The sequence below is a fragment of the Nanorana parkeri genome, unplaced genomic scaffold (genome assembly GCF_000935625.1).
Source record: "Nanorana parkeri isolate BGI_ZX_2015 unplaced genomic scaffold, ASM93562v1 scaffold790, whole genome shotgun sequence".
NCBI classification, from domain to species: domain Eukaryota; kingdom Metazoa; phylum Chordata; class Amphibia; order Anura; family Dicroglossidae; genus Nanorana; species Nanorana parkeri.
Window position 1 is genome coordinate 235,285 of NW_017307058.1, and position 15,314 is coordinate 250,598.

The 15,314-nt window shown below is 43.9% G+C and overlaps 1 protein-coding gene across 1 annotated transcript in view; it reads right to left on the reverse strand.

Annotated features, from left to right (window-relative positions):
• Positions 1–10,331: 10,331 nt before the first annotated feature.
• Positions 10,332–15,314, reverse strand: part of CBFB (core-binding factor beta subunit) — a 32,536-nt gene continuing 27,553 nt past the window's right edge. Inside the window, exons 6-7 of the mRNA XM_018564859.1 lie at positions 15,066–15,161; positions 10,332–10,683 (exon numbers count right to left, since the gene is read on the reverse strand). Of these exons, the coding sequence (XP_018420361.1) occupies positions 10,621–10,683; positions 15,066–15,161 (159 nt within the window). The 3' untranslated portion in view covers positions 10,332–10,620. The remainder of the gene's footprint in view (positions 10,684–15,065; positions 15,162–15,314) is intronic.

The following is a 15,314-nucleotide window of genomic DNA, read 5'->3' on the forward strand; positions in this document are numbered from 1 at the left end:
CCTAACATTCCAACAAGACCTAAAGGGTCTGGTATGAAAGTGGGGTCATAAATTAAAAAGAATCAAAGTAAACATGTAATGTCACTTTTCTGGAACGAATTTTAGTTCGTAATGATCATTTAACTCAGCCAAAATTCAGATTCATCCGGATCAGAATGCCGAAACGAATTGACTTTTAGACCCGAATCCCGAAAAATTAAATAACGAAACAAAATGAAACGAAAAACAAATGTTTTTGCTGGCTTATATGTCTAATGAATAACATTGACTATCTGGTTACAATGGCACCTGGAAGTGGGTGGGATAGATTGAACAAGTGAACATTTTGTCCCTGAAGTTGGAAGTTGTGTTGGAAGCAGAAAAAAAAATGTAAGGATTTGATTGACTTTGACTAGGGCCAAACTGTGACAGCTAGAGGACTGGGTCAGAGCAACTCCAAAACTGCAGCTCTTGTGGGATGTTCCCGGTCTGCAGTGTTCAGGATCTACCAAAAGTGGTCCAAGCAAGGAAACTGGACCGGTGAACCGGAGACAGGGTCAAGGGTGGGCAAGGCTCAATGATGCATGTGGGTAGTAAAGGCCGGCCCGTGTAGTCAGATCTAATAGAAATACTGTAGCTCACAATGCTGAAAAAAGTAATGCTGGTTCTGATAGAAATATGGCACACAGTACATAGCAGTTTGTAAGGGTTGTGTAGCCTTAGATCAGTCAGGATGCCCTTGCTGACCCCTGTCCACCGCCACGGGCATGTCATCAGAACTGGATCACGAAGCGATGGAAGAAGGTGGCCTGGTCTGATTAATTAAATTTTCCTTTAAATCGTGTATAGTCGGGTGTGTGCAAGTCTCTTACCTGGGGAAAAGATGGCACCAGGATGCACCATGGGAAGAAGGCAAGCCGGCGGAGACAGTTTGATGCTTTGAGCAATATTCTGCTAGGGAACCTTGGGTCCTGCCATTAATGTGGATGTTACTTTGACATGTACCAGCTACCTAAACATTGTTGCTGACCAAGTACACCCCTTCATGGAAACTGTACTCCCTAATGACAGTGGCTTCTTTCAGCAAGATTATGTGCTCTGCCACACTGCAAAAATGGTTCAAGAACGGTTTGTGGAACACCACAATGAGTTTGAGGTGTTGACTTGTCCTCCAAATTCTGCAGATCTCAATCCAATCAAGCATCTGTAGGATGTGCTGAAAAAAAATCCAATCCGTGGAGGCCTCACCTCACAACCTACAGGATCTACTGGTGCCAGATACCACAACATACCTTTAAAGGTCTAATGGAGTCCATGCCTTGATGGGTCAGGGCTGCTTTGGTGGCAAAATGGGGACGTACTCAATATTAGGAGAGTAGTCATATTGTTATGGATGATTGGTGTACAGTGCATCTTCTCCTTGCCCATGGTGATGGATAGAGCATCAGTAAGTTTAAGCTGCAATGGGACTGGCGTTAAAGGGGATGCTCTGTCCACTGCCAGTAGAGGTGGGGGTTAATGCTAGTAAAAAAGGAAACCGACCTTCACTTATGCAGTGTTACATTCAGATTTACTTTAACCCCTTCGTGACTGACGACGTACAGTGTACGTCGCCAGCATCGGGGCTGTTTAAACAGACTCCCGGCGACTTTTGCCGCCGGGACTCTGTTTAAACTTGTAGAGCCGGGGGGCGTGGCCGCGATGTGAGCCTGAGTGCACGTGTTCAGTGAAGCTCCGTTGCCTCCGCACCTTGAAGTGGCGATACAAAAACACTGATTCACACAAGCCCAGTAACTGTTAATAACATCGGGTGTTTATTAAAACCAAAGTAAGATACATTTCCAAGTAATACAATATTCACCATGACAACATACAAGCTCAAATGCCTTAAAGCAATTAACCGTTCAGGTACTGGGTGACCTACAGAAGGCAGAAAGAGACAGTAGAGCCTTTTATCTAAATAATAATAATAATAATAATAATAATCTACAGTATTTAAGGAGCGTTGCATTAGGCACCCAGTTTCTGAGAACGAAGACTTGTTTTCATTATTTAATGCAAAGAAATGTTACACCAATGATGCACATATAAAAAAAGGTGGCACACATGTCAAAATTACAAAATTAATGTGATTAAAAAATAAAATAAAAAGAGCTGCCTTTAAAATGAGCAGATACACAAATGAAGGAAAATCCCACTCATGTTTTCTTTAAATTAAACACTCCAGTTGAAAAGAAATAATTTGCAAATATTTGTATTCATTTTTCACTCCACCTGCAGAGCTGAACCACACAAGAGTTGTGCAGTGGGTACCACAGCGTCCTAGGAACCTGTGCTGAATCAAATTATATTATGCCAGTCATTGTGGTGATGATGTTGTAATAGGAAATCCGAGTCCTTGACTCCAAATGATAAGTATAGGAATTAAAGAGGGTTTCTATGGATATTTTTCTAGGTGGGATAAAAGTGTAGCAGAATGATGTGGAAATGGAAATTCACTTTTAAATAACTCTTTTTGTAATTAAAATAACAGGCCTGCTATATGATGGCACAGAGGCAGCAACTGGTACAGCACATGCAGATCATTGACAGAGCCTCCAATCTGCATCTTACCTGGTCACTGCGCCTGGGCTACTGATCCTGTGAATTGTTCAGGGCCGAGAGCTTGCATGTTCATTCAGTATAGGAAAGATCTTGTACACTAATGGTACCTCCCAAAAAGTTCTCGATTTCTGTGTTAAATAAAATTGATAATCCTGTCCAATAAGAAAACGTTGTTGTGTGTGATCAGGTTTGTCGAATTTTGCGGTCAAATACCTTGGAGATATTTGCAGAAAAATGTGCTGCTGGTTTAGGCTCTCATCAAAGCCACTCTTCTGTTTGTGAGGCCCGAGTGTTGCTGTTCTAGGGACCAATGAGGTAACATCAAACCCCAGGGAGCCTTCAGTTTTCACGATGGAGTATATATATACTGCTTCGGTGAAACTGTTACCACTAACCCACGACTGAGTGAAGGTTTTGTAACAAGGGATAAATGATTCTTTCTACAATGGTCTTGGTTCAAACTAGACAGGCCAATAAACAATTCAAGCAAGCAGGGGTGATTAGGAAAATATTAAGTGCATTTTCAAAAGAAACTAGAAAAGTAACCTGAATCTGGCTAGGTAACCCCTGTACAGCTGAGCTCACACGGGGAAGAGGAAGAAGCAGCACAAGAGGCAAATCAGTTGTGCTGCAGTGTTATGTGCTAACAAAGGTTAAGCTGACAGGTGGAGAGCAGAGAGATCAATCTGCTGCTTCCCATTCACTATTCAGTTACAGGCTGGGGCAGGAATAAGACCATGTATTACTAAAAGTGAAAGTCCATCCTATCTACAGGCTGGGGCAGGAATAAGACCAAGGATTACTGAAAGTGGAAGTCCATCCTATCTACAGGCTGGGGCAGGACTAAGACCATGTATTACTAAAAGTGGAAGGCCATCCTAGCTACAGGCTGGGGCAGAAATAAGACCAAAGATGACTGAAAGTGAAAGTCCATCCTATCTACAGGCAGGGGCAGGAATAAGACCATGTATTACTAAAAGTGGAAGGCCATCCTAGATACAGGCTGGGGCAGGAATAAGACCATGTATTACTAAAAGTAGAAGGCCATCCTAGTTACAGGCAGGGGCAGGACTAAGACCATGTATTACTAAAAGTGGAAGTCCATCCTATCTACAGGCTGGGGCAGGAATAAGACCAAGGATTACTAAAAGTAGAAGGCCATCCTAGTTACAGGCAGGGGCAGGACTAAGACCATGTATTACTAAAAGTGGAAGTCCATCCTATCTACAGGCTGGGGCAGGAATAAGACCAAGGATTACTGAAAGTGGAAGGTCCATCCTAGATACAGGCTGGGGCAGGAATAAGACCATGTATTACTAAAAGTGAAAGTCCATCCTATCTACAGGCTGGGGCAGGAATAAGACCAAGGATTACTGAAAGTGGAAGGTCCATCCTAGATACAGGCTGGGGCAGGAATAAGACCATGTATTACTAAAAGTGGAAGGCCATCCTAGTTACAGGCTGGGGCAGGACTAAGACCATGTATTACTAAAAGTGGAAGGTCATCCTAGTCACAGGCTGGGGCTGCCAACAATACGAAGATCAGCAGGCATGATCTTAGTTTTAACCACTTCAGTGCGTGGACGTATATATACGTACAACGGTACTAAAGTGGATAACAGTCATTCTAGTGTGAACTTCCACTCTGTATGCAGTAGAGAAAAATCAGGTCTCCAGGCTGGCTGTGCTGTGAGGAGGCTGTGTATATATTAGGACTGTATAGGAAGAAATATTAATTCTTTAGCATTTTTAACAGCTCATATATATGTAAATCACCTGTGTATCTATTTGATTGAGCTCAGCTTTAAACACAATCATTATTATCCCGATTATCCAGCACTATAGACCCCTGTGATACACGTAGAAACGGACATTAGCTTTCACTTGTTACAAAGCTTGCCTTCAGTCAGTAGTTAGTAAAGGTGACACTTAGTGGAGCAGTAATACCATTGAGAAATCTCCAGTGCAGCACAGCTCTTTATTAAAGTGTATCTAAACCCAAAAACAATAAAAATCGATATCTTGCAGCTTACCAGTCCTTATGGCTGCATTTGTTTTCTTTTTTGGGGCTTTTTCCACCTTTCAGTAACAATTCCTGTCTTAGGGTGGCTCCACTCTAATGGAGCCACCCTTGGACAGTATTGTCGCCCTGTAGGAGGGTAGTGTCAAGCTGCCCATACACCTTGCAATCATCGGACGAAACTTTTCATCCGATGATTGTACCGTCGTACGATTCTTGTACATCGGCCCCATCCTGCCCCGATTATCACAAGATTGGATCAGCGGTAATTAAAAGAAAGCACCTGGACGAATTGCAGTAATCGACCACACGTATTTTCGTCTGCGCATGTGCAGTGTAGATCGTACGAATTTTGACGTACGGAAACGCTACCAACCTTGCGAAAATCGTACGATCGACCGAAGTTTTCTAACCTGCTGGTTAGTCAAAAGTCGATCGACTGTACAGTATTTGCGGTTGTACACTGCCCATCAACCTTACGAATATCAAACGAAAACGCGATCGCATACAAAAATCGGTCGATATTCGTAAGGTGTATGGGCACCTTTAGATACACTAGCAGATTTAGATGGAATTGACTAACAGTTTAAAAAGTTAACATTTAAGCAGTTACAGCAACAGATTTTTGTTACTTTTGCCATAAAGGTTTTACATTAATGAACCAAAGCTGACCCGTATCAGTGTTAAATGGTTCGTCCCAACCCTCCATCTGCCATTTTTGCTGGACAGCTTGGCCTGTTAAAGGAAGATGAAAAATAACAAGCCTACTGGCCAGATCACCAGGTAAAAATAAAAGGGGTAATAATCCTAAGAGGAAAACTAATGCAGCCACCACATTAAGGATCAGTAAACTGTAACACACTACATGTTTTGGTTTAAATGCACTTTAATATAAAGAAATCATTAACAGGGTAATTCACAAAAGGGTGAAGAGTTTGGAGAAGGCAGGAGAAGTGAACAATGCAGAACAACATAGCTGAACTGGAAACATTCTCCAATTCAGCTCACTTTCCAGTTCAGCTATGCTGTCCTGAATAGTTCACATCTCCTGCCTTCTCCAAACCCTTCACCCTTATGTGAATAACCCTGTAACGTGAAAAAACAGAGGCTGGTATTATGTACACTGATTTGCCCAATGTGTGCGTGAATAAAATCAAACTGGCCTGGATTCTGAACACGCACCCCAGTGCACACTGGTGCAATGAGCTGACCCAGGATGCCAGATTCCGTATTTTGCTGAACTAGCGAGTAGAACGGTTTGGTGAGTATTAGAGCTTTCATCCTGATACCCATCTCCAGTGATGTCACAGTGCATGGTGATGCCAAGAGCCCATGACAGACTTCTGACAACACTAGTACATTTCTTTATTATTAAGGCTCTACACAAACTTTTGTACATGAGAGGTATCAGACCAGCAAGTGGAATCTGCTACCATCTTGCAGTGATATTTGGTAAACATATTAAAGCTTTAAGAGTACTGGAATACAGACAAACAAGCTATGGGACTGAGGCAGTTGTATACACTGAGTGGACTGAGTGGCCAGTTTATTATGACCACCTGACGTTTGTAGGCTAATTAGCTATAATTTCACACTGAAGTTGCTAGAGGGCCAGAACATTATAAATAGGGAAGCAGGTTGTTTACCACGACAGTAGAAGTGATTGTTTTTCTGAAGATATGTGTAAACAACGCCATTTAACAGCCTTTGAACGTGGGATGATTGTTGGCGCTCGGAGCCATGGAATGAGTATCAGCAAAACAGCAGAATGCATTAAATGTTCAAGAGGGGCTCATTGTTAAAGTGTTTAAAGACTGGACTGTCAGCGGAAAATCTGGGTCTGAACGTGCAAATTGTGGCCGTCAGTGACTAGTCAATGTTAGGGCAGAACGGAGAGTGGCAAGACTGGTACAAGACAACAGAAGGGCAACAGTGCAGTGTCAGATTCCTCGCATCACCTTTCAACATCTCGTGGAGTCACAAGGCGGCCCAACTAAGTCATCTGGTGGAGTCATCTCGTGGCCCAACGAAGTACTGATGGGGTGGTCATAATAATCTGGCCACTCAGTGTATTAAACATTCCCGGTACCCTTTTCAATTACAATTCCAATGCTGCAATATGGGATGCTTAAGAAGTACCATTAAAAAAATAATAATTATATTATTAAAAAAGCAACCCTAAGCATGTAGAGGATCCGTTTATCTTGCCACATAAAGACTACAGTGGTGCTTTTTAAATTAAGTTGGCCATACACTGGTAGATTTTTGTACAAATGTTGAAAAATCTCATCAGAACATTCGCTAATGACATCAGAGACTTGACAAATATTGTTTTGAAATTGAATTTGGCTAACATTTAATTTTAGAAACAAATGGAGCTTCTTAAACAAAAACCACATTTATAGTTAGGATTTTGTTCAAGAAAGAAAAACAATTTCCATCCTGTTCCTTCAATTTGTCCGTCACTGCGGTTGCAAACGATCACCGAGTTGACCCCATTACCTATTACCAAATGGAACAAACGAAATTCTACTGGTGTATGACCAGCTTTATTTGTATTGACCTAACACCAGCAGCATCACTGTCTCTCAACTGGCATATTAAAGGATTTATTCATCCAAGACTGATGATTCAGCCATAGGTGGGCTGAACTGCCGGCAGCTGTTTACATCTGTTGGTACCTTCAAGCAGAAAGATCTCACCACCCGAGTTCCTTCCTTTGCCCTATCAGAGGTAGGCAATAGCAGCCCTCCAGCTGTGGTGACAATACAAATCCCATCATGCCCCTGGAAGTCATGAGTGTGGCTGTCAGAGTCCTGCAATGTCTTATGGGACTTGTGGTTCCACAAAAGCTGGAGTGCTGAGTAGGGATGCACCAATACTAGTATCAGTGCCAATGCCTTGTACTCGCCCAAATGCTTCAAAGCCTAGCCCGATACCTGAGCTTCCGGTATCAGTAAGCTGGGCAGAGAGTCATTAGACGCTGCCCGGCTTGGAAGCCGGCTCCATGCACAAAGGATGGAGCCGGCTTCCCGGCCAATAAGGAAGCCGGGCAGCGTCTAATGATTCGCCGTCTAGCTTCCTGATTTGTCGGGAAGCTGGCCAATCAGGAAGCCGGATGGCGAGTCATTACCTGCCCCCTGGCCAGAAAGTCGGCTTCATGCTCCCTCGTCACCTGGTGACAAGGGAGCATGGAGCCGGCTTCACAATCATTTAGGAAGCCGGGCGCCGTGTAATGACTCGTTGCCCGACCTCCCGATTGGCCAGCTTCTCAACCAATCAGGAAGCTGGGGAACGAGTCATTACACGTTGCCCGGTTTCCTGATTGGCCAGAAAGCCGGACCCATGCTTCCTTGTCACCTGGTGGCGAGTGTTTACACGCCGCCTGGGTTCCCAGCTAATCAGGAAGCCAGGTGGTGAGTCATTACACAGCGCCTGGCTTCCTTAAATGGGACTTCTGGCATTGGTGAGTACCGAAAAAAGTATCGGCACCCGTACTTGATACCGAAAAAACGTTGTCGGTGCATCCCTAGTGCTGAGGTTGCCTACCCGTGCCCCATCACATCAGGAGACGTTCAGAACTCCTGATGCCCACTCAGGCATAAATGTAACATATGTACTACCACTAACTAATTTGATGCTGTAAGACCGGATAGTGAACTTCAGGCGAAAAAAATCTAAATACAAGTTAAAATAACATATGTTTACATTTTACCTGCCAAAGGATTTGTAATTCTGTTAGGCCATTCTTATGATTTCCACATCTCTGCTATTCCGTGAGATCACGCTGCTCCTTGCTGTTTTAGCAGGTCCACTCCCTGGTCACTGGGCCGTGGTGATGGTATTGATTCACTGCCCATTGAAGAAGCTGGAGGCAGAGAGGTATCATAGCGCAAAGAACTGGTGAACCAGGAAGCATTGCTCACTGCTTGGCTCATATATACATATGCCTTTTAACTGCATTATTTAGTGGGTTGCCCAAAGTTTTGCTTAATTCACACAAGAAGCTTAAATATCCCAAATGTTATTATTCATACTTTGTATTTCTTTATGCATGCCCAACATTTGAACATCTCCGGTGCCCAAAAAGGAACCTATTCACATTTGCTGCAGTTCATTTATGGCAACAAGCAAAATATGATGCTTATTTGGGCCTAATAAATATTTCAAGTGCCAAGAAAATAACAATGTGTAGATATCATGTATTGCCTTGTAAAAAGGTGCCCATACGCCTTACGATTATCGTACGATTATCGAATGCGATCGACTTTTCGTACGACAATCGTAACGTGTGCATAGAGTGCCCGACCCATAGTACTGTACAAGCGTACGACTTTGACGGTCAAGCATGTTTGAAAACTTTGGTTGATCGTACGATGCTCACGTGGTTGATGGAGTTTCCGTCCGTCAAAAGTCGTACGAAAAAAACACCTGGACGACTTGCGGTAATTGACCGTAATTATTTTCGTTTGCGCAGTGCATGCGCAAACTAAAATAATTACGGTCAATTACCGCTAGTCGTCCAGGTGTTCTAGTTTAACCAACGCTGACTGAATCTTGCCATAATCGGGGCAGGATGGGGCCGTCGTCCGAAAATCGCACAATGGTTCGATCATCGGACGAAACGTTTTGTCCGATAATCGTAAGGTGTATGGGCACCTTTAGTTCCAAGCCAAATATTGTTCTAGCCTGCCTTGATTGTTCCAAAGGCTAGAAAAAAAGATGGAGTGATACCTTAAAGTAAACCAGTCACACCCGTGAACAATTCAAAATCAGCAAATGATGAAAACCTGAATCAGCCAAGATTACCATCTAAAAACTCTGCATGTCAAATGATTAGATCCACAGATATAGGCATCTGAAGTTATACACAAGTATTGACTTTTCCTGTAAAAGTCAGGCTTTGCCCTGCCCCCTCCCTATTAGTTCTTTCCGTTCATTCAAGAAGAACTCTCGGCTACCACTGCACTGCAAGGGTTAGCTGCTTGTTTTTATCTAGGGAGGAAAATAATTAAGTTATACTCACCCGATCCTCCAGTCCCTTCTGCCTCTCTCCCACTCTGCTGCAGTGGACTAAGGTCCCAGAGTCAGTATGTTCTATATACAATGTATTGGACATGAGGACGCCAAGGAACGTACCATCGCTGCCGTAGAGGGGCAGCTAGAGGGAGGCAGGAGGAAGCACTGACAGCCGGCCAGCTCTGAGGTTTGGGCGAGTATAACTTCTGTTATTTTCCTCCCTAGACAAAAACGAGCAGTTAACCCTTGCAGTATGGGGTAGCCCCACTGCAAGGGTTAATAAAAATGTTGCCCAGAGTTCTCCTTTAACCAATAGACAGTCTAAAGCTGGCCATACACCGATAGATTATCTGCAGATATTCTATGGTCAGATGGAAAAAGTGCAACAGATTCCTCCATCTACGCTAAACTGTGTGGATGGAGGAATCTCCCGCTGGGCCAAGCTTTAGTATCTTGCTAGTCGGCCCCACTGGCTCTCAAAATACCTGAACAATGCCTGCATCCAATCAGATTGTTCAGGTATTTTGACAGCCAGCGGGGCCGACTAGCAAGATCCTGAAGCTTGGCCCAGTGGGAGATTCCTCCATCTGCAGCCAAGCCCAACTTTTACAGAAGGTTTTCAATGCATATTCACCTACCTGCTCTGAATGTAGAACTAATTTTGGCATGCGGATTTCCCAGAAGGTAACCCAGGTGTGTGAACGTTAAACATCAGACAACATTTAAATGCTGGAAGCATACGATAATCTGTACCAAAAACTAATCTGTAGAAAAATCGTGACCTGTCATCAAACCGTTAATAAAACCCTACGGCCGTCTGTGTGCAGTTCACATGCGGCATAGAGCTTGCATAGAGGCGGCTGACATGAACCGTTTGTAGAGGGTGCAGGTAGCATGCGTAGACAGGTGGCCGAGAGGTCGGATGTCAGGAGATTGTCACAGGCTTTTCTTCTCCTGGTCCTGAAGATGGCCGAGACTGGAAGCTGAGAACTTTGGACTTAGCGGAGCTTCAGATCATCCCCGCTTCCAAGACCCGCAGTTGGGTCCTGCTGTCGCCGAGCCTACACCAAAGAGAAGTTCTGTTTAAAGTTAACATAGCATTGTAGGTGTGTATGCTGAGATTTGTAAAATATAAAAGTACAGTAATGGGAAACAGAGTTTATAATTACAACGAGCACATAGTTTTACATTATTACTGAAGTGTTCGCTTTAATTTTTTACAGAACCGTCACATTTTACATGCTTGCTCGTTCATATGTTTCTTACTGCATTAAATATAGACATTTGTAGATTAGCCACTAGAGGGAGCTCTGCACTTCACGAAAATTGATCATCCTTCCATATCTCTGACAAATGTACGATGGGATATCATCCACCCAGGGAGTGAATTGTTTTTTAGTGGGTCAGCAGCATGGAATTGCACTGCGAGAAGCAGTAAAAACACAACCACTGTATAGCATGGCAAAGCAGACCCCTCCACCATACTGAGCCAATATAGCTGCTCCATGTACATCTATAATTACAATTATACAGGAAACACGGCTACTTACATTAGGCTGCTCACATGGTGCTCCACAAGCCCATTTGAAGCACAGGTTTGTCTAACGGTCTCCTAACACTGAGGGTCTTGTGTACCCCCCAAAAGAACAGTAGAACACATGCCCTGCTGCTTTCCTAATTAGGACTGTAGAGGAACATTCAGATGCTATACAGTCAGGGTCTTTGATGAAAACAGAACTCGGAACCCCAGATCTAGGGCTGCCACCAAGGATTATTTTCATAATCGATTAGTTGCCCAATTATTTTTTCAACAAATCGATTGATCTACCCAGATCTGCAAGTCCACAGCGCTAACCATAGCAGCAACAATAGTGCTCACAGGATGATTTATCATAACAGCAATAATCTGCACAGTCCCTAATAGAAGAAAGGATATCTCCGTAGAAAAGGGGAGAGATGCAAATAGGGAGAGGGATTGGACTAATGCTGTCGTTGCTACCATACAAGCAGGGTTATTGCACTCAGATTGCAGTTGCCTGATCCAGAACTTTTAAATTCTATAGGAAGCCCCTAGCTCTACTTGCTGGTGGGATGGAAAAGAGCGATTGGATGGTTGAGAAAATCTGTTCCAATCACTATTACCTCACCACCATAAAACCAAAAAGCTGGTGCTGGTCTCTTCCTCCCTGCCCCTTCTTCTATGTTTCACGTTCATAGAATGCTCTGGTGCTCTCTGCAGATAATCTTTCCCAGAGGGTAGTTAGTCTGTGTATGCCTGAATTACAGCACTGTCAATATATGGACATCAGACCACTTCTACATTAAAAAGAAAAACCTCTTAAAGTGACATTAAATGCACTAAAAATGCATTCAAGTACCAAAATGTATCTTATTTGTGTATCACTCGGCTGTAGATCCTCAAATCATCTCTGAATTGGTGCTGACACTGTCCTTCCTTCTGGAGGGTGGCTACTTTTGTTCCCCATGGTCCCTGTGTGTGTTGTGAAGTAGCCCCCGCTCCAAGCTCGCTCCTGTGATGGACTACAATCTTGATACAAATTAGTAAACTAAACAGTAGATTGTATTCCATCACCAGAGTGATCTTGGAGTTGTGGCTACTTTCCAACACATACAGGGACCATGGGGAACAAAAGTAGCCTCCCTCCAGAAGAAAGGACAGTATCAGCACCAATTCAGAGATGATTGGAGGATCTACAGCCGAATGATACACAAATAAAGATTCATTTTTGTTAATAGTTAAAAAGGTGCTTGAATGCTTTTTATAAGATTTAACTGCTGAGCTTAGTGTCATTTTAACTAAACAATTGCATGCTGCTTGATAAAGGTGGCTATACGCATTACCTTACATTTATGCAACCTATCTTTGGTACATTAATGATTGTAATGGGGATTGTGCTAATACATACATGACAGTGTTCCTCTATCATCTGATCAGCTTTGATTTCACCATTTTCAGTTTTGATGCTTAATAAATAAACAGAAAAATGACTGGCACCATGCAGTACATTACCAGCAAAGCTCCATATAAGACAGAGGCATCAGTCACTGCTCAGACTTATCCACAGGTCAAATTACTGGGGTTACGTGAATTTGTTTGAGATGGCTACTGTACATTGCTTCTCGATTTAAATGTTAGAACAAATGTGTAGCAAAATGTTTTATTTAGAAAGTAAATCTAACCAGCAAGGATACAAATGGTGGGCCAAATGAGAGATAAACGGTAAAACAATGAAGTGTTCTCATTTGAACAGCAGAGGGCGCTCCCGTCTACCCGTACACATCTGCAAATTGAAATCACAAGTTGACATACTGTGGTGAGGAAATGGAGCTGAGCATGAAGGCCTGTGGTAGATTAATAAAAAACGGGGTGGCTGACAATGCAAGAAGAGGTATGCTGAGCCAAAACAGACTTGGATGAGAGCACACGGCTCAGGGAAAAAAAAAAAAAAGGATGAACCAATCTCTGCAAAGAAAGAAAAATCCATGTGCCTGAACATGACATCTGCACTGCTTGGCTGCCAAGGACCAGGTCAGATCTAATGCTTGGCAAACTACAAGCACCAGCAGCCCCTAGAGGTACACTTATAGACAGGAAGCACAGCCATGCATATAGACACAAGTGCTAATTGTTTTAAAATGTGTCATCACAGCAGTGCCAAGTCATTACTTAAGGTGCCCATACACCTTACGATTATAGTATGCGATCGACTTTTCGTACGACAATCGTAACGTGTGCATAGAGTGCCCGACCAATAGTACTGTACAATCGTACGACTTTTGACAGTCAAGCATGTTTGAAAACTTTGGTCGATCGCACGACGTTCGGTTGGTGGCGTTTTTTTTTGTCAATTACCACAAGTCGTCCAGGTGTTTTTTTTTTTTTAACTACCGCTGATTGAACCTTTCGATAAAATCGGGGCAGGATGGGGCCGTACGGTTCGATCATGAAATTTTTCGTCCGATAATCGTAAGGTGTATGGGCACCTTTAAGGTCCCCACACACCTTGCGATAATCGTACGATAATCGCGGGAAATCCCCCGATCGTACGATTATCGCAAGGTGTGTGGAAGCCATGAAACCTCTACTACTGTAAGGTCGCACGACTTAACTTACGAGCACGTTCGAAAACCCGCCGAGCATCGTTCGGCATTGCGTTCATCGGAAGCCCGCCCCTCAGGGGGGCGTGGCTTGCGATCATCGCAAGTACGATCTGCCTGTCCAAGATAGGTAGATCATACGTTTTTTTAAGTACCTTACAACCATCGCAAGACAAAAGTCTTGCGATGGTTGTAAGGTGTGTGCCCAGCCTTAAGGTGCCCATACACTGCCCGATTCTCGTACGAGAATCGCGGGAAATCCCGCGATCGTACGAGAATCGAGCAGTGTGAACGGAGACGTGCGACCGTTTCTACTGTACGGTCGCACGTCTTCGGTCGAACCAGCATGTGCGAAAACCAGCCGGGAATCGTACGATTCTCGGCTGGTTAGAACGGTGCTCGGAAGACAAATGCCGAACGGGCCGGTGTGCGCACGCGCACACTGCCCGTTCATCATTGCGGTCATCGGAAGCCCGCCCCTCAGGGGGGCGGGTTTGCGATGATCGAGAGTGCGATCTGCCTGTCCAAGATAGGCAGATCGTACGTTTTTTTAATCCCTGTACAACCATCGCAAGACTAAGGTCTTGCGATGGTTGTAGAGTGTATGGCCACCTTTACACTGCGTCCACTATTGCAAAGGTGGCCGGCTTTCAAATTATAATGGGCATCACCTGAGGCTTCTGGGGTCAACAAGGAGCTGCACAGGATATTCAGTACATCTAATGCTACAGAAGACTTCCAAAGACGGCAGACATACTATAAAGAGACTGTCAGAGACTACAGACATACTATGGGAGACCGCCAGAGACTGCAGATATACCACAGGAGACGGTAAAGAGACTGCAGACATACTACAGGAGACTGCAAATATACCACGGGAGACTGCCAGAGACTGCAGGCATACTACATGAGATAGAGTCTGAAATGCAACAGGTTTGGTTGGGGACATGTTACAGAAGGCTGATAAAAAGTTTACAATCCACTACTCCCTTACCACTGACTACTAGGGTCTAAAGGCTACACAACAAGTACTGAGGGCCAAACGTGGCCCTTGGGATACGGATTGGGCTCCAGGGCTTTACTACAGGTCCTGAGTGATGCTGATAAGTTGAGTCAGTGGAGGAGGAAACGTATGGACAGTTATGACACCCAGTGACAGTTATGATAATCACATGTTTCAATTCCATCATTTCTCTTTTCCTACATGTATGTTTGCAATGTACAGGGCCCACCCCCCTCTAGAATGGGAGCTCATGCACACAAGTAGTAGTTATTACTCAGGGGTACTGACCAGTTAAGGGCAGCGTGGTCGTAAAACTCTCACCTCCATTTCCTCCCGGTGAGAGCGATCTCTGTCCTCAAATTCTCGGGTTCTCCTGCGAGCGTCCTCAAATACCTGCTGTGCCAGAGCATCTTCGTGCTGCAAGACAAGTACAATCGAGTCTGCCAACTTCTCAGGCTTAGAGATCTGAACTCTATCCAAACATAATATGAAGTAATGCTGGTCGCCTTCCAGGCCTAGGATGCTGACAATGCTCTTTGTGACTAAACCTTATCTATTATGTTGATGTGT